General features: G+C 39.7%; 1 protein-coding gene across 1 annotated transcript in view; it reads left to right on the top strand.

Annotated features, from left to right (window-relative positions):
• cds2 (CDP-diacylglycerol synthase (phosphatidate cytidylyltransferase) 2) overlaps positions 1 to 23,901 on the top strand; it is a 34,956-nt gene extending 11,055 nt beyond the window's left edge. Inside the window, exons 3-13 of the mRNA XM_034090575.2 lie at positions 6,571 to 6,667; positions 7,104 to 7,201; positions 10,033 to 10,172; positions 12,664 to 12,722; positions 13,664 to 13,746; positions 16,112 to 16,199; positions 16,561 to 16,629; positions 17,284 to 17,436; positions 18,044 to 18,163; positions 18,295 to 18,398; positions 22,629 to 23,901. Of these exons, the coding sequence (XP_033946466.1) occupies positions 6,571 to 6,667; positions 7,104 to 7,201; positions 10,033 to 10,172; positions 12,664 to 12,722; positions 13,664 to 13,746; positions 16,112 to 16,199; positions 16,561 to 16,629; positions 17,284 to 17,436; positions 18,044 to 18,163; positions 18,295 to 18,398; positions 22,629 to 22,764 (1,147 nt within the window). The 3' untranslated portion in view covers positions 22,765 to 23,901. The remainder of the gene's footprint in view (positions 1 to 6,570; positions 6,668 to 7,103; positions 7,202 to 10,032; positions 10,173 to 12,663; positions 12,723 to 13,663; positions 13,747 to 16,111; positions 16,200 to 16,560; positions 16,630 to 17,283; positions 17,437 to 18,043; positions 18,164 to 18,294; positions 18,399 to 22,628) is intronic.
• The last annotated feature ends 1,863 nt before the right edge of the window (positions 23,902 to 25,764 follow it).

Here is a 25,764-nt window from a genome sequence, read left to right as displayed (position 1 = left end):
CGAAGACAACAGGAGGGTAAATATAAAACTCAGGATGTCCCTGTATGAGACACCGTTACTCTGTGTCGCAACACTTTGTAATATAAATCATTAACATACCACACACACTACCTCTCCCACATAGGAATAAGACACAGTTCATGTATTGTATAGTTTTTGTGTATTTATATTTATTAGAAATATGAGTAGTTTTGTGTGTTTGGTGGTATTTTTGTGTCTCTTTTCATTTTCTTTGCGTCTCCTGGTAGTTTTCTTTGTCTTTTTGTTGTCTCTGTGTGTCATTTTGCAGCTGTATCTGTCTCTTTGTAGTTCTTTGGTGTGTCTCTGTCGCAGTTTTGCATCTCTTTGTAGCCGTTATTGTTTATTTGCAGTCTTTTTGTGCTTTTTTTGCTAATTTCTTTTTCTTGTTGGTAGTGTCTCTTTTATTGGGGGGCCCTTGACACTTGGGGCCCCTGATCCTGTGCCATGTGGCCTTTTTCAGTAATCTATTCACGACCACCAGATAAGCAATGATTTATATTATTATTATTATTATGCATTATCTCGAAGACCACTTTCGAACTCTTAAACTGTGATCGAGGTATCCTATAAAGCATTTTTAATCCACTTCCTTTTGTAAAGTCTACTACTGCTAAATGTATTATTTATGGTAACTTGTAAAATAACTATGAGATTAGGGCTGCACGATATTGAAAAAAACTGACATTGCGATATTTTTCCCGCCTGCGATATATATTGCGTTTTTTTTTAACTATCTGCTTATCTTTCTTACAGTGCAGACGCTTTTCTGCTTGCTCCTGCCTCTGCTTACTTTTTATGCTGATTTTACTATTCTTATTCTCTGAAATCTTCGAGCAGCGGCTCCTGGACATTAACTTATCACTGGGACAGTTCATCTTCGTATATAGACGGAGGGTTTCAGCCATATTTCAACATTTTTACGACGACCTCAGTCTTACAGTAGCGTGGCCTAGCAACAGCTAAAGCCTGGTAGGCTACTGCATGCTATTTAGCTTAAGCTAGTTGGTAGCAAAATGCCTCCGTTCAGATGACATCCACAAACTTCTACAGAAGATAGCTGTGTTGGAAATGAAAATGCAACGGTTGGAAGTTAACGTGGAAGTGAATGGACTGTCGTGGGAATGACACCACTTTACCAGTGTTGCAAAATAATGAAAAAGGGTATGCTAACTCACAGCTAGTTAGCAGCTACAAGGATTCTAAGGAACAGGAGGGCTGTGTACCGGGTAATAAATCTACAAGTGGTAGTCCTCCCTGGAACACTCTGGGTGCAAGGCCTAAGAGTAAATCATTTTCATGGGATTTGGGAGGACGGATACAGGCAGAGCCCAGCGCTCTGAAATCTGTGATGCGACCGGCTGGCCTGCATTGTTATCACCCAGGAAGAGCGCCTCTTCAACCCCTATTCATACTAGGAAACAGCAGTGGACAGCTGCTAAAGGGAGAATTACAAACAATCCTCCTAAACCACCAAGTGTGCAGAACAGATACGCTCCGCTGACCGAGAGCCGGAGATCTCTTTCTGATGACCTGGATAACCCGTCCTCTTCATACAGCAGGGTAAGGACCAATAGCTACTCCAAAAGTAAAAGGCTAGAGGGAAAGCTAACGACTGGGCCTGAAACTCTGATTGTGGGTGACTCTGCTGTAAGAGATGTAAAAGGTCTGTGTAATAAGAACAACACCAAAGTACTCTGTTTTCCCAAGGATGTGGTCTCTGACTTGGCTGAGAAGATCCTGCATATTGGGGCTGAACATCTGACTGTGAAGAATGTGGTACTACACATTGGAACAAATGATGTTGTGAAACAAGAGTCAGAAGTGCTGAAAGAAGACTTTAATTGTTTGTTGGAAACTGCCAGCTCTCTAAATGCAGAGGTGTTCATCAGTGGCCCTCTACCGCCAGTCAGAAGAGGAGTGGAGAGATTCAGCAGATTGTTTGCACTGAACACCTGGCTTTCAACTGTCTGTACTGACCATTCTGTTCATTTTATTGACAATTTTAACTTTTTCTGTGACTGCAGACATCTTTTCAAGGCAAATGGAGTTTGCCTGAAAAAGTCAGGAGTGAAATTGTTTATCTCTAACATATTCAACTGCCTGCATCAACAATCTGTTCCCTCTGCCAAGGACAAGCGGCAAGAGGAATCAAAACAGGAGATAGACACAACACATCGCGCAGAAAACCCTGAAGAATTATCACTGCACCTGCCTGAGGAATGTTCTGATTATGGGAGACATATGAGACACACGGAGGAGTCTCCACCGCCCGTCACCCCCCCCCCCCCCTGTTAACGCCTTTGAGGATACTCCGTTCACCCTTTCACCCTCGCCCACCCTCCTGGAGATCGCTGAACCCACAAAGGAGATACAGAGGGTTGGCACCGATTCCTTCCTGGAGTTCAAAGACCAAACTAAGGCGATACGCAGGGCTGGCACCATGTCCTTTACCCCCGCTCCTCAACGACGCCCACCAAAATCACCGAAGAGACGCGCACCATCTCCCCCGTCTTCATCACCGCGCCTACGTCAACCACCTTCCCCCCCTGGCAGCATGTCCTCTACCCCCGCACCATCTCCCCCGTCTCCATCACTGTGCCTACGTCAACCACCTCCCCTCCCTTCAAGAAAGCATCTGCAGTCTCCAAAGCCTGATAAGAATGTGTGTGTACAAAACACAACAAACTCTTACTGATATGTGCTGGGTCCAGGCTCAAGGGCGTACGGCACTCTCAACTCTTTCCAGGACATGCCGGGGCCCTGCCTGCCTGTAGCTTTGCCGATATCTGTGTTGATAGGTAATAGATTGAGAGCGGTGAATCATCTTAGAAACAGGAAGCGCTCAAACGTTTGTGAGTTTATCTAATTTAGCAGTGATTCCATGTCAGCCACAGCTTGTTACAAAAAACATGACTGATAGTGTGTTTAACAAACTTAAACTAGCTTTAATAAATGTCAGGTCTTTGGCAGGAAAAACATTTTTAATCAATGATTTTATCACTGAGCACAATCTCGATTTTATGTTTTTAACAGAAACTTGGATTGAACAAAATAACAGTGCAGCTGTTCTTATCGAATCAACCCCTCCCAACTTTAGTTTTATGAGTCAGGAAAGAATGCATAAGAAAGGGGATGGAGTTGCTATTCTGTTCAATGATTCCCTTCAATGCAGGAAGACATCTTATGGGAACTTTGCTTCTTTTGAATATGTGGCCCTTCAGCCGAAATGCTCCTCTCGAGCTCTGTTCCTAAATATCTATAGACCACCCAAATACTGTGCAAGCTTTTTTGATGACTTTACTGAACTGCTGTCTATAGTGTGTATTGACTTTGACCGTCTAGTCATTGTTGGTGATTTTAACATCCATGTTGACAACCCCCAGGACAGAGGGTCTAAAGAACTGTTTTGTGTTCTTGATAGCTATGGACTGACTCGGCATGTGACGGAGCCCACGCACAATAAGGGGCACACTCTGGACTTAATTATCTCAAAGGGTCTGAATATCTCTAAGGTTGTGGTGACTGATGTTGCACTCTCTGACCATTCCTGTGTTTTCTCTGAGAGCTCTATTTCTGTTCACAAAAATGTTCAAAAAGAGGTAACCACAAAGCGATATTTAACTGAAAATACTAGGGAAATGTTTACTCAGAATTTTTCTACCACACTTGCCCCTGCTAACACCTCAGTAAATGAGCTAGTAGATCATTTTAATTCAAAAATTAAAAATGTTATAGATGCCATTGCTCCAATTAAGGTAAAGGAAGTGTCTGGCAAGAAAATATCTCCATGGAGAAAGGCCATGACCGTGAAAACAGAAAAAAGAGAATGTTGAAAAGCTGAACGCAGGTGGCGAAAAACAAATCTCCAGGTTCACTTTGACATTTATAAAGAGAGACTTGGCCTTTATAATTTGGAATTGAAAAACGCACGACAATCGTTCTTCTCTGACATCATTACCAAAAACAAAAACAATGCACGTGCCTTGTTTGCTACCGTCGACAGACTAACTAACCCCCCAGTGTCAGTACCCTCTGAATTTCTATCCACCAGGGCATGCAAAGATTTTGCCTCCTTCTTCACTGACACAATTCAGAAAATCAGACAAGCAGTCAGTGCCTCTGCATCAGGTACAGCAAATATGTTGTCTCTGTGTCCACTTAACATCAATTCAGACATCATGACACAATTCCATCAGATTAATGATAAAAACCTAGAGGACATTATAGAACTTCTGAAATCCTCCTCCTGCTGCCTTGATATTATTCCAACAGGATTTTTCAAAGATGTTTTGCCTTGCATGGCCTCAGATCTACTTAATATAGTAAACAAATCTCTTCACTCAGGTATTTTTCCACGGGCCCTGAAAACTGCAGTCATTAAACCGCTCTTAAAAAAGAATAATCTAGATGCTTCAGTAATGAACAATTACAGGCCCATATCAAACCTCCCATTTCTAGGTAAAATCATTGAAAAAGTTGTTTTTCAACAGTTGAGTAATTTTTTGCATTTAAATAACTGTTTCGATGTGTTCCAGTCAGGCTTTCGTCCAAACCACAGCACTGAGACTGCTCTTGTAAAGGTCTTTAATGACATCCACTTAAACACAGACAGTGGCAGAACTTCAGTGTTAGTATTATTAGATCTCAGTGCTGCGTTTGACACTGTTGACCACAGCATATTACTAGACCGACTGGAAAACTGGGTGGGACTTTCGGAAACAGTTCTAAATTGGTTTGAATCCTACTTAAAGGACACAAACAACTTTGTTTCTATAGGTAAATACACATCTGAGTTGACACATATGACATGTGGGGTTCCTCAAGGCTCCATCTTGGGGCCTCTTCTCTTTAACATCTACATGCTACCACTGGCTCAGATAATGAAAAACAACAAAATAAGTTACCATAGCTATGCGGATGACACACTAATGTACGTAACAATTTCACCAGGAGACTATGCTCCAATGGAAACACTGAGTAAGTGCATTGAACAAATCAATGACTGGAAGTGTCAGAACTTTCTCCAATTAAACAAAGATAAAACTGAGGTAATGGTTTTTGGAGCCAAGTCAGAACGTATAAAAGTTAGCGCTGAGCTTCAGTCTGCAATGTTCAAAACAACAGATAAAGCCAGAAATCTAGGTGTAGTCATGGACTCTGACCTGAGTTTCAACAGTCACATTAAAACAGTTACTAAATCAGCATACTATCACCTAAAGAATATATCTAGGATTAAAAGACTAATGTCACAGCAGGATTTGGAAAAACTTGTCCATGCCTTTATCTTCAGTAGACTCGACTACTGCAATGGTGTCTTCACAGGTCTCACTAAAAAATCTATTAAAAAGCTGCAGCTGATTCAGAACACCGCTGCTGGAGTCCTCACTGACACTAAGAAAGTGGATCACATCACTCCTGTTCTGAAGTCTTTACACTGGCTTCCTGTGTGTTAAAGAATAGATTTCAAAATAATGCTGCTGGTTTATAAAGCACTGAATGGTTTAGGCCCAAAATACATTACTGACCTCCTGCTAAATTATGAACCATCCAGAAATCTCAGGTCTTGAGGGACTGGTCAGCTTTCTGTCCCCAGAGTCAGACCTGAACATGGAGAAGCAGCGTTCAGTTATTATGCTCCAAACATCTGGAACAAACTCCCAGAAACCTGCAGGTCCGCTGCAACTCTTACTACTTTTAAATCCAGGCTGAAAACTTTTCTTTTTGTCGCTGCTTTTAATTGAACTATTCATATCTTAAACTGCACTGTAACTTTTATCCATGTATTTTTTCTTTTAATGTTTATTTTATTAGTTTTTCTTTTTTAATGCTTAATGTCTTTCATTTTTTGTAAAGCACTTTGAATTGCCTTGTGTTAAAAACTGCTATATAAATAAACTTGCCTTGCCTTGCCTAGATTTTTACCGGATAAAGGATTTTAGTCACGGACGTCTGGATCTTAACTGGTTGACACATCATACCTTAAGTCAGTGGTTCTCAAAGTGGGGGGCGAGAGAGACCAGGAGGAAAAATTGTTGAAAAAAAAAAAAAAGATAACAAAAATAAATAATCATACATTTAAAAATTATTGATTCGAAAATAATATGATGCAGTACTTTTACGTCTGGGTCTCTGTGTTTCATTAAAGCTCGGCTGTGTGTGTGTGTGTGTGTGGAATGAGCCATTTTGTGTGCGTGAGCGAGAGAGAGCGCACCGGTACCGGAGATCGTTGTTGTTAGCTTCTGGAGCTGGCGAGCTACGCTGACGGAGTTTTTTCAACAACAAAGTGGAGGAGAGTCCTCTCCTGTCAGACTGAGAGACTCGGTGAGCTAAAGGATTCTCTGTGTTATCTCAGTGGGTCTCAAATGTTTTGGTCACCATTAATGTAAACAATTATTCCAGAGGCACACATTAATAAAATCGCACGTCCCTGCGATGTGAATATCGCGCATGCGCATATCGCGGTTATCGCCATGACACAATATATCGTTCAGCCCTATATGAGATGCATGTGCATAATAAAAAAGAAAATGTGTGTGTTTCCTTTTTAAGGTGGAGGAACTGGTGGGTCCGAGGCATCCTCACGCTAGCCATGATCTCCTTCTTCTTCCTCATCATCTACCTGGGCCCCATAGTGCTTATGATGATCGTGAGTACAAAACTGATGGTGCCGTGCAAAACCCTCAGACTCCTCCAGAGTTACCTTACAGAGAATATGTTAGAAAAGTGACTTCCAACCAGTGCTGAAAAAGAGGTGTAAGACTTGAAAAAAAAAAGTCTGAGCTATGGTCTAGTTTATTTACATAATTATATTAAAGGTACAGGCATAATTTCTCCATGACCTGTACAGTGTTTTAGATGTCATTCAATATTTTCTCTCTGCTGCACGTTCAGTTGACTTCCAGCACATCAATGTAAATTGTTATCTCATGACATTAAGTGACATCTTGTAATAGCATGCAAGATCTCTGCATATGGGAATTCCCTGAAGATAGGCCTGTCAGCCATTTTGTGTCACTATGGTACCAGGACATATTCTCACACACGCGCACACTTCTGATGCCCCACTGTTTCTCCGTGTGTAGGTCCTCTTTGTTCAGATAAAGTGCTTCCAGGAAATCATCACCATTGGCTACAGTGTGTACCACTCCTACCACCTGCCCTGGTTCAGGACGTTGAGCTGGTGAGACACACACACACACACACACACACGCACACGCACACACGCACATTTGTGTGTCATGAACATTGCATATGTCCTCCCTTGCTTCCATCTTATTGTGTTGTCTTGCTTTTTTGTCTTTTTTGTTGCAGACTTCCTGAGGTTTGTTTACTGACCTGATTACATTTGGTTTAGATTGTAGATTATTAAGCCAATCAGCAAAAATGGCAAAGATTGTGAATTATCAGAGCTGTGATTTTAGTGGAGATGCACCGATCGAAGTGGCCGATCATTTAAATACAACATGATTATTTTACATCATATCCATTATCCAGGCAAACACACACAATCTGTGTTCTTCTACACCAGGGGTGGCCAACCCGCGGCTCTCGAGCCGCATGCGGCTCTTTGCCTAGTTTCATGCGGCTCTTCAGTTCATATCGAATTGTATATGTGTGAGTTTGGGGGAGAGACACTGACTCCTGACTAGTATTGCACGGTGTACCGATACTTGAAAGGTACCGCGATACCCTGCCGTTAAAAACGTTACGATTCCTCCGTTTCATTAGTATCGGTACTTTAAGAATGACGGGGGAAAGTACTCCGGTGAGAAAGAGTCGTTTTAATAAGAGCCGTGTGTGTTCAGCGCTCTGCTTCCACTCCCTGCACTGCAGCCGTGCCTGCAGTCCCGCCCCTCTCAAGCACGCTCAAGTGCCTCCCCTCTCTCGTGCACGCGCTCGCTGCCAGAGCATGTGAGAAAACGAGAAGCATGGCTGCAAGTGGGAGTGCAACTGCCGCTGCGCCTCGGCTTGTTGACAAAAAAGACGCCAGAAGCGAAATTTGGAAGTATTTTAACTATATCTCTGACAGTGAGGGCAAGCCTACGGACACCACGAGGCCTGTCTGTAAGAAATGGATTAATTGTATTTAATAGGACATCTTGTCATTTATTTTATTTATTGTTCTCATTTTTAAAAGTTTGTGTTCTGGTGTGAAATAAAGCACAATAATTACATTTAAGACTGTTTCCCTTTTTTTTAAGAAAAGTATCGAAAAAGAATCGGAATCGCAATTCTTGACTTGGTATCGAAACCAAAATGTTGGGATCGTGACAACACTACTCCTGACAGTTAAACCTGATATTTAGTAGGTCTGTTAAGTATCGAATGCTGATAATTCTGACGTAATTTGGCCGGTCAAAGTTGTTTGGGCTCGGATAAAGTCGCTCCGTTACTTTCGTCCCGTGTTACTTTCGTCCCGTGTTACTTTCGTCCCGTGTTACTTTCGTCCCGTGTTACTTTCGTCCCGTGTTACTTTCGTCCCGTGTTACTTTCGTCCCGCCTCTCCCTACGTGTGCATGTGTGGTGTCAGGTGTCAGTGTGAGAGGATGACAGCGCGTCTAATTTTGATGTGGCCCAAGAGCCAATCACAAAAATACCTGCGATGCAGTGAACCAATTTGAGTTGGGGGGGGGGGGGGGGAAATCGTTGATTAAACATCCAGTGTTTCCCCTACCATTGACTTGGAGGGGCGCTGTGCCCCGCCAACAAAGCCCCGCGCCCCCCCTGAAATTCAAGGTCTTGATACTATATATAATTTTTTTTTAAATATATATATATATAGCACCACATTTCAAATAATCTATAACTACTGTCACTTTTCACATTGAACATGTGCTCTTTTATTAAATAAACTAAACGCTTTCATTTTAAGTTGTGAGTTCAGTGTTCTTGACCCTAAGAAACACTGATGCATTAATCAATAACAATAATCCACAGCTCCTCTCTCTGCTCCAGAGGAGTTAAAAAATATATTTCCCAATGCCACAAAAATGCATCGGTGACGTGGTTGAAATCTTGTCTCCAGAAAACAAAAAACCGAAACAAGCGGTATCAGTGACTGTGTTTGATGTGGCTCTTTGCAGTACCATAGAAAAAATGTGGCTCTTAACCTCTGACTGGTTGGCCACCCCTGTTCTACACAGATGACATGTGTGAACACGTCATCTGTGTAGAATGTTTTCAGTGCGAACAACGAAGACCTAAAGCTTTTGATTCGTAACACCGGCAGGACCTTGGAGGAAAATACTTAATGAGACACTTCAATAATATATTGCAAATCATTCCCATGCCTGCTGCTCAAAGTAATCAACATATAATACACACACCTTTACTTTTGTGTAAATAGATATTACTGACTTATACATATTTTTGTATAATTAAGTAGTTAAACTGACACATAAATAAATAATAAATAGGGGAGAGTCTTTAATAGGAGAATCAGGGGGTCAGCAGTTCAATCCCACCTCCTGACAACATGTGAAGAGTCCTTGGGAAAGATACTTAACCTTAATTGCTCCTGTAGTCAAGTCTTCAGTGTTAAATTATATGAAGGTCACTTTGCATGAAAGCGTCAGATATATAATATGTAATGTAATAAAAGGCCTGCAGAAACAGTACAGAGTAATATTTGTATCAGATGTTTCTCTTATATCTTATATTAATAATTTATGAACATTACATTTAATTTTCACCAAGAAAAGTTACAAAAATGTTTGTCTAAGAATGAACAAACATTGAATTTGGCTGGTGTGACTTTTATATGACATTTCCATCGGTGCATCTTTATTTCTTAGCTTTAGTGGTGTACACTAGTTTGATAATCCTGACATTCCCTATGCCTTCAGCAGAAAAATCTAAACTCTCTTCTTTGACAAAACATTAGTCAAATGCAGTGAGATGAGTCTGTGAGTTCATTAACATGGCCTCACTGGTTTTTCTGCAGGCATACTGAATGTCTGATATGCTGCTGGTGTGAAGCCTTGAAACATGAACATGTCTTCCACCCCACAGGTACTTCCTGCTGTGTGTCAACTACTTCTTCTATGGTGAAACCGTGACGGACTGCTTCTTCACTCTGGTGCAAAGAGAGGAGCCGCTTCGCATCCTCAGCAAATACCACAGATTTATCTCCTTTGCCCTCTACCTCACAGGTACAAACACTGACAAGCCTGGGGGAAATATAGCTATAGTTATAACATCTGTCCCCATGTCGGCATGTTAGAGGGATCAACTTAAAGGTCCAAAGACTTGGATTTGTCCAACTTGGCACAGGGGTTATGGAGCCAGTGTGTGATAAGCCAACCTCAGATTCACCCTTTATTTTTGAAAAGAAATGCAAGGGTCCTCAAACTGCTTCCCCTTAATGTTGACAATTGAAATGATCAGTTTGCAATTTTTTTTGTTGCAAACGGGTTCATGCATTTTATTCTTGGAGAATTCGTTGTTGTTTTTTAAGCAATCCCCATCAATAGAGCTGTGTGAATATGTGAAGGTAGATTTTTAAAAGTCAGCTACTTTTAAAATTGCCAGTCTGCCGAGATCTACCAGTCCAAATAGAGAGGCGTAGCCATTACTGACAGCCTACTACCAGGTAAATACACACTTCTACTTGTATAAAACTGACCTTTGTACGATTAATACTTCATAAATTACTGCAGATCCTTTATCTTACCTCTTTCTAATCTACACACACAAGTATTTAACTGAAGCTACACAACAGTGTTGTTGATACAGAGTTGGAGTTTATTCACACGTCACACTACAGTGGGTAATGTTTAAGAAACATTGAACAGTGCTGCCACATATGACACAGGGAAAAAAGAAAATACTCTGAACCCTTTCTTTGCCATTATATAAAAATAGTGTTGCTACAAAAGTATAAATGAGGCTTACTAATAAGACAACTGAGATCTGAAGCTACTCAGGAATCTGCTGCCAAAGTGCAATAAAAAAGACAAAATGTATAGAATCAAACCCTTTTTTTGTTGCATTTTAGTATAAAAATAAATGCCTTTTTAAAATAGGATGCAAGCAACACTAGTTTCTTAACCTGAATTGACAATAGACTATAATCAATTTAAGTTTGCATTCTTATACCATTTTGTACAATAATTATAATGAATAAGTTCAAACAAACTAAAACTTACAGCTGATTAATAACGGTATCTAACTTGAGTTTTTATTATATCAAAAACCTGTTGAAATGCTTCTGTTATTTTTACTGTCCCCAAAAAGCGCGTCGGCAGCCTCCAGGAATGCTTCTTTCACAACTTCGCTGTCTTTGAAAGACTTCATGTGTTTCGCAAGAACGTGACTGACACGATAAGATGCTATGGTAGCAGCCTTGCTCTTGTTGTTGGGCCTGGTGAAAATGGACTGCTGTGCATTTAGCTGTCCTTTCAGGCCCCTCCCCTTTTGGGAGCGTAGGTCAGAATTAGGAGGGAATTCCGTCTCGTAGCGTTTGTGCACTGTTTTGAAATGCCGCTCCTAAATTACCCTTCTTCGATAAAGCCATGCTCGCATTGCAGATGAGACAGATGGACTTTGAATTGGAATAGATACAAAAATAATCATCCTCCCACTCGGAGTGAAAATTATATATTTTGGGCTTTTTTGCTTCTGCCATAATTGCTGTCTTGTGTGTGTGCGCGGACTGTCACTCCTGTTGTTGACACGGACAAAGTCGGCAAACTAGTGCACACTGCCCACCAGCCACGCCCTGACACATGGAGTCACGCCGGCCAATCACAAAGCTTTGATGCCTTCAAGTGCATTAATCTGGCACAGGAAGATTATGTTATAGGACATTAACGATAACAAATATATACAGTCTATGGATAAAACAGAATATTGTTCTATTTTTAGACACATCTCGCGATCTACTGGGAATCTCCCCGCGGTCGATCGCGATCGACTGGTTGGGCAACCCTGATATATAGTGTATATATATAATGATCAAGCTACTGTTTAAACTGTCATTTGCTAATTACATTGTCAATATTGTATCCGGACGTCTTAGTTTTGTCAACTTGAAAAACTGAATTCATTCTGAGTTCTCCAGAGTTGAATACCAACATTTAGAATATCCTTTATGAACATAATAACCCTAAAAGTGGGTTATTTTAGGCTCTGTGAAAACTGAAGAAGTCCCACTTCCTGTCTGCAGGTTGTCAGTTGGTAATTCAGTTCTGCTGCAGCTGAACAGGAAGTGAGGAGGAAGGAAGCACCTTGATTGTCGCTGCCTTCCATGTTCACACTGAATGGGCCGGCTCTTTCACACGCTTTCAGGCAGCTTTGATGATCATTTTGCCACACCTTGAAGTGCCAGAAAATGCATACATTAATCATATGTAGATCTTTTTAAAACCTTGAAGCGTCGTTCTTCCTCGGGTGTAAACTATGTCTGCTTTAACTTCTTCTTCCCAGTAAAAGCACTTTTTCGTCTCTTCTATGCAACATCCTCTTCCTAGCTCAGTCTTGTACAAACCTCCTCTCTGCACATTTACTCAGGGCTTTGTCTGAAATAGGTCAAGCTAAATTTAGATGAGTTGGAACAGAGATGAACATAATTCTGACTTAACTAACCCCTCTGTCACAGACCAGGTTATATCAACATTTTTAACGCAGCATGTGTTGTTGCAGGTTTCTGCATGTTTGTGCTGAGCTTGGTGAAGAAGCACTACCGCCTGCAGTTCTACATGGTGAGTGGCAACCTGGAGGCTTCTGGGTTATTGATGAGGCGAGATGAAATATGGGCCCTCAAGTGTGTGTAGAAGAGGGCTGGAGATTGCTCTAATAAATTGTCTGGCATACAGTCATTAAATATGTGTCAAGCAGGAAAATCAGTGCCTGTTAAATCAAAGGGAAAGCAATCATCTAAGACAACATCTGTGATATGGATTAGATCAACAAGACGCATCAATCCTGTGATCTTTGGTCCTAATCCAGGCTCTATGATCACATAGAGAAGGATATTAGTGTTTGTAAAAAAGAAATGTAAATGATACAGCCAGTGGAAGGGTGTATTAGTCTGAGAAATAACTGAGAATAATGTTGCAAATTAACAACAAAGATACCTTCTTTGTGTGTTTGATAGAGGTTCATCCAACCTTGCAAGTGAAGCAATAACTAAGTAATAAAAAAAACGTAATTCTTTTTTTTCAATGTAGGAATTCATTTTTTATTTTTTTTGTTAATGCCTGATTTTTCTTTCTTACAAATCTCAGAGAATACCCACCTTTTTTAAAACAATGTCATCTTGCTTATTTTCCTTACTCTCATTACCCTCCTCCCCTTCTCTTTAATTTGGCCCTAAAACACTGCTGATAATATGACAAACCTTACTCTTGTGTCAGTGGAATGTATGAATTAATATATATTAAATATGGAGCCATGAGATTTACAAAAACACAGCTCTTAATGTTAAATAGGATACGCTGCCTTCAAACACATTTTGAATTTAATCAAGCTAATATCCTTTTCAGCTATATCCCATCTCAGTGTAGTCACAACTGACTGTAATCCTTCGGGTGTTGTACCACCATCAAATCTATCAATACATATTTGGAACAAGGACCCTTAGTCATGAATATAATTGGGTTGATTGTAAACATATTTTCCTAATGATGTTTTGTCTCCACAGTTTGGTTGGACTCATGTGACTCTGCTGATCGTGGTGACTCAGTCTCACTTCATCATTCACAACCTGTTTGAGGGGATGATCTGGTAAATAAACAGTCCTTTATCGTCTTTGCATAGATTAAGCTTCACCTTAATAGTTTCTTAAAGAGCCTGTGACACGGTTTTCCCCCATCATCCAAACCCATCAATTTGAGTACATATTGTCCCCTTGAAAACCGTTACTGAACTGATTTTGGATATTTGTACTTTGATAACCATTAATCTGCCTTCAATGTTGACAATTTTCTGGATCTTCTCGCGGATTCTTCAAGTCCCGCCAAATGATGGGTGACGTCATTGCGGGCACAGCGCTCCAGCTGCACCGTCCAGGATCCCAGCTTCTGCATGTAAACCTTTATATATATACAGTCAGATGTAAACGCACGACGGCGCACACAGCAGCAAGCTCAGACAGCGATGACAGGTTAATGTTGAACGTGTCTGAGAGCTCATATGAGGCTGAAGGATCGGTTTATGTTGTATCTGTTAGAAGTTTAGGAATGAGGTGCGTCAATATGGGCGATCATACGGCCATGTAGCCAGTGGTGGAATAGGACTAAAAATCATCCCGGGACTCTCGACCGGCCCACTTCGGTACCGCTAGTAAATTGTCAACGGGGGGATCGGGGGATGTCAGGGTGCTGTAGATAGTAAATGTAAATATGTAAATATTTGTGTCACTGCATCCTGGTAAAATACAAATATAATGTCTGTGTCTTTGACATTAGCGCTGCTCGCCACCTGTGCCCTGTACTACGAAGCCAGTTCAACAGACCCTGGATATGTTTGAGTAACAAACAAACTAACAACAACAAACTAACAAACGAGATCTCGCTAAGCGGTCCTACGACGCTGGTTATCAACTCGGTAAATCAAGCCAGGGTTTCTCTCTCCAGCTGAGAGCGCGATCACGTCTAAGACACGAGTGGATCTGACTTTAATTACATTTGTCTCGAGTGTTTCGTCAACATAATGTGTTGAATAATACTTCTGCATCCAGTCTGTGACAATGTGAGTGTTGCACGGCCAGATGAGGCTGGAGAAGCTGACTCAGATAAGGAAACATATGATATATTATGATTATTATATGATCGATGATCTGATTGATGATGTAATATGAATGATAAGTGCGACACGTCGGCGTCTTCTCTGCATAGGCAGTTTAAACTGTATTTCCTTTATCCTGTAATATGACTTGAGAGATTTAAACTCCGCACACTGAGTTGATCTCTTTTCTATAGACGCCGGAGGCGGGCAGCGTCAGGTAAAAGAAGTTATTTAGCCTTCTCAAACCTGAGCCTCACGCGCCGCCTATGGGGGATGTGCTAGTTACTTATCCGACCGGCCCACTTCGGTACCGGCCCATCGGGATTCGTCCCGATGGCCAGTCCGCCACTGCACCCAGCCCACGTAAACTGTCAACGGGGGGAGCCTCGCTGCGGGGAAACGGTGGACCTAGTGTCCCGATCGGAGTGGGAATAATAATAATAATCCGTGCATTTTATCCATTAATTTCCCCAACATTGTGGTAAAAAACCACACGTTTAATCCACGTTGGTGTACTAAAACTACAAAAAGCATCGGTTTGTCTTCTCATCGGGAAATGCAGACCGGCTCAAACAAACGATTTTTAATCATCATCCTCACTCATCATTTAATGTATCATATGTTCGCCGAATTGACATGAAAGCACTAATAAATGTAGTTTCATCCACTTGAGTTTACAACCACAAAAATAATCGATTTGTTTTTATATCACATCCAACGGGAGGAAATTCAGCAGCTCTCACTCCCGATTTGTAATCCTAATGTAATCATCATCTTCACCACGATCATCTATGTTTATGTCGCCGAATTGACATGAAAGCACTGACAAATATGAATATACTATAGTCAACTTCATTAAAACGTTATTAACGTGCCTAATCTCAGTAATTCACCATTTCTATGCATGACAACACACTTTGTCCGTGTTTGGCTCTCGAAGCGTTCCCGCATTGACGTCACTTCCGGCTTCCCCCAAAACTTCAAAATGAGTCAAGGAATTTCCCCGCGATGTTCGAAATTATTGATATTTAACGGAACGGTATCGCTTTTTCTTTTTTAAACTGACGGTTCGAGATTACTAGTAGCCCAATATTTCATTGCACAACAGTTGTTGGGATGGTGTCACAGGCTCTTTAAGTTTCTGTCTTTAAAAAGAAAATATTCCACTGAACATTTTTAACATTTTCATATTATACTCACACTGGGCCTCATTGCATTTCAATAAAAAAAACTGCACCTACTATGTTTAGTGTGTTTATGGCTAGAACAATCCAAATACATTCATTCATGCCTTGTTTTACAAAACTTGTTTTCTCTAAGTCTCTTATTTATGAGTCTCATGTTAACTCTTCTCTTCTTACAGGTTCATTGTGCCAATTTCCTGTGTGATCTGTAACGACATTATGGCCTACATGTTTGGTTTCTTCTTCGGGCGCACCCCTCTCATCAAGGTTGGTTGCATATTATTGTTTTTCCTATTTTCAGAACTATTAATGCAAGCAACAAATGACCTGCCTGTGTTTCATCAATAAAACTCACGTGTTTCTAGTAAATGAAAACCCAATTTTGTAAGTATCACTTAGTTTTTGTCTGAAGTCTGGATATTGACTCTTGTTATGTTACTCCACTCCAGAGAATATGAATGTTTTATGACATCCTTTTAGGTATTTCTCCGTAATATTAGCTCCTTCTCCTTGATCTTGTTTACTTATCGGCAGTCAGTGTTTTATTGACACATTTCATGGACACTTGTGTTGTTTGGTACATGGTGATGTATTAACCTGCTATCGACACATTCACTGTCCTCTGCAGCTTTCCCCTAAGAAGACATGGGAGGGATTCATTGGTGGATTGTTCTCCACCATAGTGTTCGGCATCATGGTAAGAGTTATAGAGAATCCTGAGTTTTGTCATTTTTGGAAGTGTTTTTCTATCTTAACACTAGAACCGCCAACGGGTACATTTTACCCGCAGCTGTTTCCTGATTGTATGTAACTTTTTTTCAATCAAATATTCAAGTCTCCCAGTCCGTGACTTTTCCTGAAAGTGTGTTATGTAGCACCCTCTGTTGTTACAAAGTGCCAGCGGGTAATATTTACCTTATAGGAAATGCAGTCGTATTGCAGTCGTATTGCGGGTAAAAAAAAATTAGGTATACAGCGACCCCTGGCGGTGCTAGTGTTAAGATAGTTTAGTAAGATAATGCAGCACAAATGCCCTATATCACTATGTAAATGAAAATTACACTTTAATTAGATCCTTGTTGGCACATGCTACAGCTTTTCAATAAGCGTCATTAAAATCGGTAGACAGAAAAAATGAGCCTAAAATCCTAACATCCTGGCTGTTTCACTGAGATGTGCAACATCTAAATAAACCTTGTTATGGTCGCTCTGAATTATTAAACACTGTACATGTTGCAGAAGTGTTGCAGCTTTTCTTCCCGTTATGTCTGTCATCATTTGACAGTGAAACAATATTTATAATAAAAAAATCAGAGGCAGCATGCAGTAACTGAAGCTTGCTCTCCCCCAGCTCTCCTACGTGATGTCCGGCTGGCGTTACTTCGTCTGCCCGGTGGAGTTCAACAACGACTCCAACCGGTTCCAGGTGGACTGCGAGCCGTCGGAGCTTTTCCAGCTGCAGGACTACACCCTGCCCTCCTTCCTGGAGTCCTTCACCGGATGGGTAAGACTCTCCTGACCTTCATCTGTCCTTCCTTTTCTGGCATCACAAGTCATATAAACATTCATGTAACTATGAAACAATAAAATCACTATATTGCAAATCCAGTATGCCAAAAAACAAGAGGGATCCGTAATATTTGTAGAATAATGTATTTGTGTCGCAACCTTTCAACCACTTTGGAAGTAGACAATGCCAAACCTATATAATACAGCATCTCTGTAAAGCTATAGAAAAATATAGACGGTTTATTCTTAACAGGTCAAACATTACACATTGCAAACTCAAAGCTTATTACATTTATGTCAGGACCTAGCCTGTAGTTTCAGCTAGTTTTAATTGTGTCAGCTATGTTATTTCGTTTTTATCCTGTGTAACTTATAAAGTAACGTTAAAATATATTTAAATGTTGTTTCTAGAGTACACATTAACAGAACCGAAGTCCCGTTTAACACCAGGTTTTTATCATACGTTTCAACCTCATTATATTTTTCTCCGCCATGTTTGATTTTGATACTAAAAGCCTGGGGATGCAAGTCCTATTTTAGCCAAGTAACTAGTTTACTGCTGGTCTCTGTTTGAGTCTGACACATGTTCCTTGTCTCCGCAGACCACGGTGCGTCTGTATCCGTTCCAGATCCACAGCATCGCCCTCTCCTCCTTCGCCTCCATCATGGGACCCTTCGGAGGATTCTTCGCCAGCGGCTTCAAGAGAGCCTTCAAGATCAAAGTAGGGATTTCTGACACGTTTGTTTACTTCAAAACACTCCAACTATCCCTTTAATGTCTGTTGTCTTTGCTCCATTTATATTATACGCATAGCGGCAGTCTGATCACATGTACTGTTGTGTGTTCTTCCAGGATTTTGCCAACACGATCCCGGGTCACGGTGGCATTATGGACCGGTTCGACTGCCAGTACCTTATGGCAACATTTGTTAACGTCTACATTGCCAGCTTCATCAGGTAAACACACTGCTATGGTTTGTTGATATGTTTTATAACCTAATTAGCAATGTACAGTGATCGGTGGCGTTTTATATGTACAAAAGTGGTGGGGCAAGAACAACTTGGATGTGTATATATAAGCTTCTGGTACTTTTTTAAACACGTAAACAAATAACTTTTCGCGACACACGTACTTACAGCCAATCAGCTCTCTGAATTATTTCATTTCATTCATTTTTCATTCATTAGTCAGTTTATTGAACATGTCAGAAACAAAAACAACAACCTTTTTTTTTTCTCACTCAAATGAATAATTATAACAAAGTACAAAAAACAAATAATAACAAAAAAAAACAATAATAATTCTCAGATAGTCTGTTGTGTTCAACAGGGGCAAGAAGAAGTTTTTAGTTTGATGAACAATTTATTTGTTGGTTCTCTGTACGTAATTTTATGTATAACTCGTATGGCTCTTTTTTGCAGGATGAAGATAGGATGTGTATTTGTTTTATATGTGTTCCCCCAAACTTCCACACAATACATCATGTATGGAAGTATGAAGGAGCAGTACAGCATAAACAAAGAAGCTTGATTAATTAGGTATTTGGCTTTATTCAGAATTGCTATTGATTTGGATATTTTGGCTTTGATATAGCTTATATGTGGTTTCCAACTTAATTTATTGTCTATGATTACTCCAAGGAATTTTATTTCCGATACTCTTTCTAATTGGACGCCATTTATAGTGAGTTACTTCTCTGTATTGGTCGATCGATTCCTAAATATTATGAGTTTGGTTTTGCTTGCGTTCAATGTTAATTTATTTTGGTCAAACCAGATCTTCATCCTGCTCAGTTCCTTCTCCATTGTGACCAATAACTGTTCTAAATCGTCCCCACAGCAGAGTAGACTTGTGTCGTCTGCAACAAGAATGGTTTTAATAATTTTTGATACTTCATATATATTGTTAATATACAGAATAAATAGTAATGGCCCCAAGACTGAGCCCTGAGGCACCCCACATGTAACCTGCAGTAGTTGTGATTTATGGCTTTGTAGTTCAACGTACTGTTCCCTGTTATGTAGGGAATTATGAGATGACGTTTGGTGGGTATGGCAGCACAGTGCCCCTATGGTGATTATTTATATTTATTATTATTTATTATATTTGGGGGGGTGTAAGGTTAGTAAAGGAGTCCTCCCTTGGACTGTGAGATGTTAATGAGCTAACCACTGATGGAATTTTTTCCATAAATGTTACTACAGCAGAATCTGATAGATTTATTTTGTAGGCATTCTTATGCAGTGGCTTATAGTCTAATAACAGAACACCAAAAGTTAATAAGTAGTGATCAGATAAAACAGGGTTATGAGCACTGACTGATAGATGCTCAATTTGAATACCATGTTAGAACAAGGTTGAGGGTGTGGTTGAAACGGTGAGTTGGTTGATGTACATTCTGTATTGTGTTTGTTTCCCGGGGAAACCCTCACAAGAAACACTGCTTTGACGTTAAGTTGCCGCTTGTAATTATGCCTTTACAAGCTTAAAAGTTGTATTTATCATCTGAATTTGGCGAAACAAGTTTAATATTCTAAAAACCAAGACCAACTGTCACAGACTCTACCGTGTTATCTATGATTACAACGCTTTCCATTCATAATTTCAGCGGGAGTGAGCGGCGCTGAGTGCGGGTTGACGGGTGTCTGTGTTGACATTCCCCTTATTGTGGAATAAGGGGAATGCAGAGACAGGCTACAAGTGTTTTAGGTTCAAGTTAGACAACTAATGGATGGGTTAGTGTTCATGACTTCATCTTAATGGTTAATTTCAATGCACACACATTTTCCGTGCTTTCCAATAGTTTAAAAATAGTTTTATTCCACTGTTTAATAACCTGTTCAATACAAACATGCCACTTGTAAAATTTAAATACAATTTCTGTGAACTAATATTTGTTTAGTGAGCTTATTAGAGGATGTTCCCTGAAAGATTGTAAAATGTCAATGAAGATGTCAGACTTAGTATATTTGTTAATAATTACATACAACACATGGCATTTTTGTGTGTGTGTGTGTTCCAAGTGAATCTGCGACCCCCTGGTGGCCAGTACATCAATTATGTGGCCCCCACCACCATCAAAGTTGCCCATCCCTGTTCTAGATCCTCTGTCTCGAGGCAGTGAACTACCGGGCCTTCTTGAGCAGTGGTTCTCAACTGGTCCGGCCTCGGGACCCACTTTTTCCTTTGTTAATAAATCGCGACCCGAAATGTTGAACCACTCAAATCTATTCAACAAGAAATCGTGCTGTAATATATATATATACGCATTTCGGCATTCAATATTAAAGTGAAGTACAGTGCATATATCCCTTATATCCCTTCACAGAACTAAAGTATGCTTTTAAAAAAGGTTTAATGAGATGATGGAAACAAAGCTGAACTGTAGAACATAGAAAGGCCCACATGCTGATTCCCCCCAGGAGATTTTTAGAAATACTAACATATAAACTACGCATTCTGGTACACTCTGAGAGGAAAATAAATACATCTATTACTACCCGACATATTAATAATATGTTATGCCATTGTTTGTTTATCACTTAGTTCTGACATCTTGCTGCTCCTCACAGAGAGAAGAGCAAAGAGGAGATAGTCTGTGTGAATTACTTTCAATTGTGGGTAAGGGTAGATAGCCCCCATTGTTCTGTGACCTGTCAATCATCAAACCGGGGGTCGTATTTCATTATGTGTTCATTTGTATCTGAAGTCGTACCCATGGATGTATAAAGAAGAGTTCTACCACAAAGTTATTCTCCGTGGGGACTTCGGGCAACTATCTTGATTCTGATTGGCCAGAAGACTCGAAAAAACATCAGCAAAGATGCTTTATTGAGAAGATGATCACTACGTGACAGAAGTTTTCAAAACCGTTTATGATTTCTGGTACTTCCAGTCCAACGCCCACTGCATGCACAGCGTTAGAAAATCGGGCCTTCAAAATAAAAGTTTGACTTTTTTCCAAAATAAAATAAAAATACTTTTTTTGTCCTTCACTCACACATCTGCAACCCACTCGAAACGGGTCCCACCAGTTGAGAACCACTGTTCTAGTGCAGTGGTTTTCAAGAGGAAAAGGGAGCACCCCGTTTATTTTTCCCATTTTATTATCCAGAATTACTGTAAACCTTTGAATAAAGTAGTTCATCTTCTATTAGCAGTTTTTTTTAAATGCATTACTTATGTTGTTTTTTTCATTAAAATAAAATAAATCTCACGTACCCCTTGCAGTACTCCAACGTACCCCCATTTGAGAACCACTGTTCTAGAGTACCCTGGAACCGAGGGAAACTCTGAAAGAATACGCCCATTGGCTACAAATCAATATATGAGTGGTTGATCAAACTGTCAGTCCAAACGCACGCTCTCATTCAGAGCAACGGCCAGGGCATTCGATCAAGGATGTAGAATACCTTGGTTGAAGGATATTCTTCCCAGAGACCCAGAACACGATCTGATTGGTTGCATTTCTTTTCTAACAAAAAACCACTGAAATGCGTAGGGTATGGACCGAGAAGGACAAACAACACGGATACGAATCTCATTTATTCATTTTATATACATTTTATTACATTTTATTTATATAATTTAATCGATTTGTTTTATCCGAGTGTTCCAGGGTATTCTCTGAATACCTTGAAGGCCCTGACGGTTCGCCACTGTTTATTTTATTCCTGACTGTTAGACGAAACGTTTTATTTCTTGAAGAAAACAAACTGTTGGTTGAACATTAAACTAGCTAGCTTGCTAATAACCATTAAAGAGTTATCTCTGTATCTTGAGTTGTGTTATTTCTTCCTCTGACACTGAATAAATATACAAACATGAAACTAAAGTATGAAAACTGAATTTTGTTTGAGACTTTTCAGTATTGGTCAATATCGCTGTAGGGTGCCTTTGAGTCTTAAAAAAGATTTTAAATGTAACTTCATATTAAGTTTACTATGTAGATCAGGCTGTAAAAATGCTATGTAGTCAAGCTCCAACACTTTTTATAAATGAACTGAAAGCCGATAAAGCACCTGGTTCCAGCTTGAACCCTCAGAAAATGACCCCTCCGATTTAACATGTCTATATTTTAGTTTTTTATTCTTTTACCACCGATTAATTTATTTTGGATCGATGGTGAGATTTGATGTTATAATCTTCCTAATTTCCATCCCTAATTATCTTCCCTCTCCTCTCAGGGGCCCGAACCCCAGCAAGGTGATCCAGCAGCTCCTGGCTCTGCGCATCGACCAGCAGCTCCACATCTTCAACTCCCTGAAGGCTCACCTGACGGAGAAGGGTTTCCTGCCGGCGCTGGAGGACGTCATGGCTTAGACACCCCCCCTCGCCAACTGTGGCTCACCCTGAGGGGGAGAAAAGAGAGGAGGGTAGCACCCCGAGGACCCCCTGCTGACCCGGGACACTGGCAGTGATTTGTGTGTGAGCGAAAAACACATCAGAGAAAAAAGAAAAACGACAAAAAACGTCAGCTTTTGTTCATTCCACGTCATTTGGTTTGGGAGTCCAGTGTTTGTGAGTTACTGCACTGTTACACATTTCCGTTATGGACGACTTGTATTAAAAATGTTGGTCAGATAGACATGTCTACCTGCATATCCTCTATATACCTATTAATGTGTGTTTTTCAGTTTTAATGCACTGCTCTCAACACTCACTGTACTGTATTGTTACCCCCCCTCCTCCTCCACAGATTTTAAGTTTCTCTGTCGTGATTGTTTATATTTATACATAGATGTTTTTTATATTTGTTCTATTATATCTAAATGTTGTGTTTTATTCAGACTGAATTCACCTTTGCCATTCGCCACGTGCATTTATATGTGAGTTTGTTTCTGTTTTTCCTGTGTTTTTGGTGCCATTCATCATTTCATAAAAGAGACATTGACATAATTTCATCATGTATTAATGTCCTGAGAAGAATAGCTAAGTTTTGTCAGTGTCAGTGTTTGACAGGATCAGTTACAGATACAATCCTCCATACAAGAATAGTGTTTTATTTTGAAGGCCAGTGCGACTGACACCAGCACCCTCTCAGAATAATGGTCAATAATTTGCAGAAAAGCTCTCGGAATACAATCATGATTTTGTTGAATTGGCTTATTCTCTGTTACATAGTTGTAATCTCTGACAAAGAGCTGTTTTACCACATATTTTGTAAGGTGGTGGGATTGTTGCATCTGTCTGTTACATTAGTAGAAACAATAATGGTTGCTACACTTCCAATATCTGCTTCTTTATGTTGTAATGTTAGCAGCTTCAGGGCAGAAATACAGATTATATACAGAATATGTTTATCACTGGTGGACTTGTGTGTGTGTGACGGCAGCTGTGCCAGATGTGACCTGATTGCCAATTCAAGAGGTTTTACAGAAAGGACCCTTTGATATTTATATCAGTGGCAAATGTTCGCTTCATTTGGTGGTTCAAATATAAAAGATTCTCTAATGTTGAGTTCATTTTGTTATGTTTTCTTAAGGGGAAGCACCCCAGGTAAAAAGGGGGAACAAATTGGAATTTCTTGCGTTATGTTCTTTTTATTGTGCTAAATCAATAGCCTCACTGGCATTTAGACCTTTGAAGTTTAAATTAGTCGTAACTAACTCAAAAGCAACTGATGTACAACATATTTTATTGCATTTTAGAAATGTCCGTATGACTTTACGTTGATATTTATAAAGAAAGAAAAAGCAGTTTTGGCTTGTGCTTCAAACTTCCACAAAGGCCAAATACTGGTACAAAGTAATATTGCTAAGTACATCAACAAATGGTCACATCTTTCTGGGTTATTTTGGGAACAAACATCTGTATTCAGTGTACGTGGGTCCAACTCTGGTTGGATAAAGATAAAGGCTCTTATATGTCACCATATTCATCCAATCACATCAGGTTGTCCATGTCGCTTCAGATTCATCCTTTCGTTTCCATCCAAACAGAAAATATATAATTGATCCTCGTCAGTGAAAGCCAAATGAGGTACCTTATGTGTAAATGTAACCCTGGCTATAACAATTCTGTGTTTATTTGTAAAGGACAAAACAGCAATATGAACAATCATATAGCAGTCAGTGTAGCAGAAATGTGAAGTTAAGTATCTAAATGCTATTCTTAAAAAAAACAGCTTACATTTGTGCTATTATCTGTGACTGCTTCATGTAATCCTTTTGGAAATAATTTGCCATTTTAAATATCCATTTTATTGGGTTCTGTCCTCAGAAAAAGCTGTATATTTTTAAGCAATTTACTCACTTTTTTGTAACACAACATTTGCTTCATTATGGCAATCAATTTCTAAAATAAATAATTAATGTATAGACTCTTAATTTCCCCCCTTTTCGACTGTCACTCCATCATTTCATTAACTTTTCTTAACTTCTTAAAGTATTTAGTTACTGTGAGAAAACCTTTTCAAAGTGACTATATTGTACATGTAAGAAGATTTCTAGAAACGGTGTTCTTCAGAATATAGAGGTATATATTTAAATGATTGCCATATAGGAGAGCGTATGGAGATAGCAGAAAAGTATTTTTCTGTCTTTTTTTCTTGCTCTGACTTCAGTGCAGTTGGGTGTTTTTTAGGCTGTTCCACTGTAACTGTAATTAAAGCATTGTCTCCAGAAATTATGTGTTTAGGACTGGTGTCTCAGCATTTATAGATATGTTCTATTTCTATTTGTAAGGTCATTTCCCTGCAGCTCTGTACTGCCATTTCTCTCTCTGGTGTCACAACTGTCCACTAGAGAGCGCTGCAGCTCCTGAGATGTAACACTGATGCTGCAGAAAGCTTTCTTAGTGCTGTTGAATACATTCCAGTAAGTTCAAAAATATTATTAATGCCACTATTCAAAGAAGATTTGTTTGTTTTATGGCACCCGTTATGCCATTTTAAATCAACACAGTGCCCTCTTCTTAAGGATTGAACGTCCCACATGCTGTTTCCCTTTGTGGACATTTTATGTTGTGCTTATCTTAAGAAGCTGTTTGACATTTCAGTATATTATTCTCAAAACTGTGCAATGGTTTTTGTTGACATTTTGTCTGGATAAAATAACTTGTACTCTTTGATGCTGAAATGTGCTTTGCCTTAGTTTCAAGACAATTAAAGGTATACAAAAAAAAAAAAAAGTGTATGTGACGGGCTTCTTCCCTCTTAGTCTTCTTCCCCATTTATTAATAGATATCACGTCCACTTCATGACACCTACTGACCAATTTCATAACAGCTGTTTATATCCTAAAGCAGTGGTGGTGGATAGTAACTGAGTACATTTACTAAGTTACTGAACACTCTTTAGGTAATTTACTTGAGTATTTACTT

Source organism: Pseudochaenichthys georgianus, chromosome 9, assembly GCF_902827115.2.
Source record: "Pseudochaenichthys georgianus chromosome 9, fPseGeo1.2, whole genome shotgun sequence".
NCBI classification, from domain to species: Eukaryota; Metazoa; Chordata; class Actinopteri; order Perciformes; family Channichthyidae; genus Pseudochaenichthys; species Pseudochaenichthys georgianus.
This window is presented reverse-complemented; position numbering and strand designations above follow the sequence as displayed.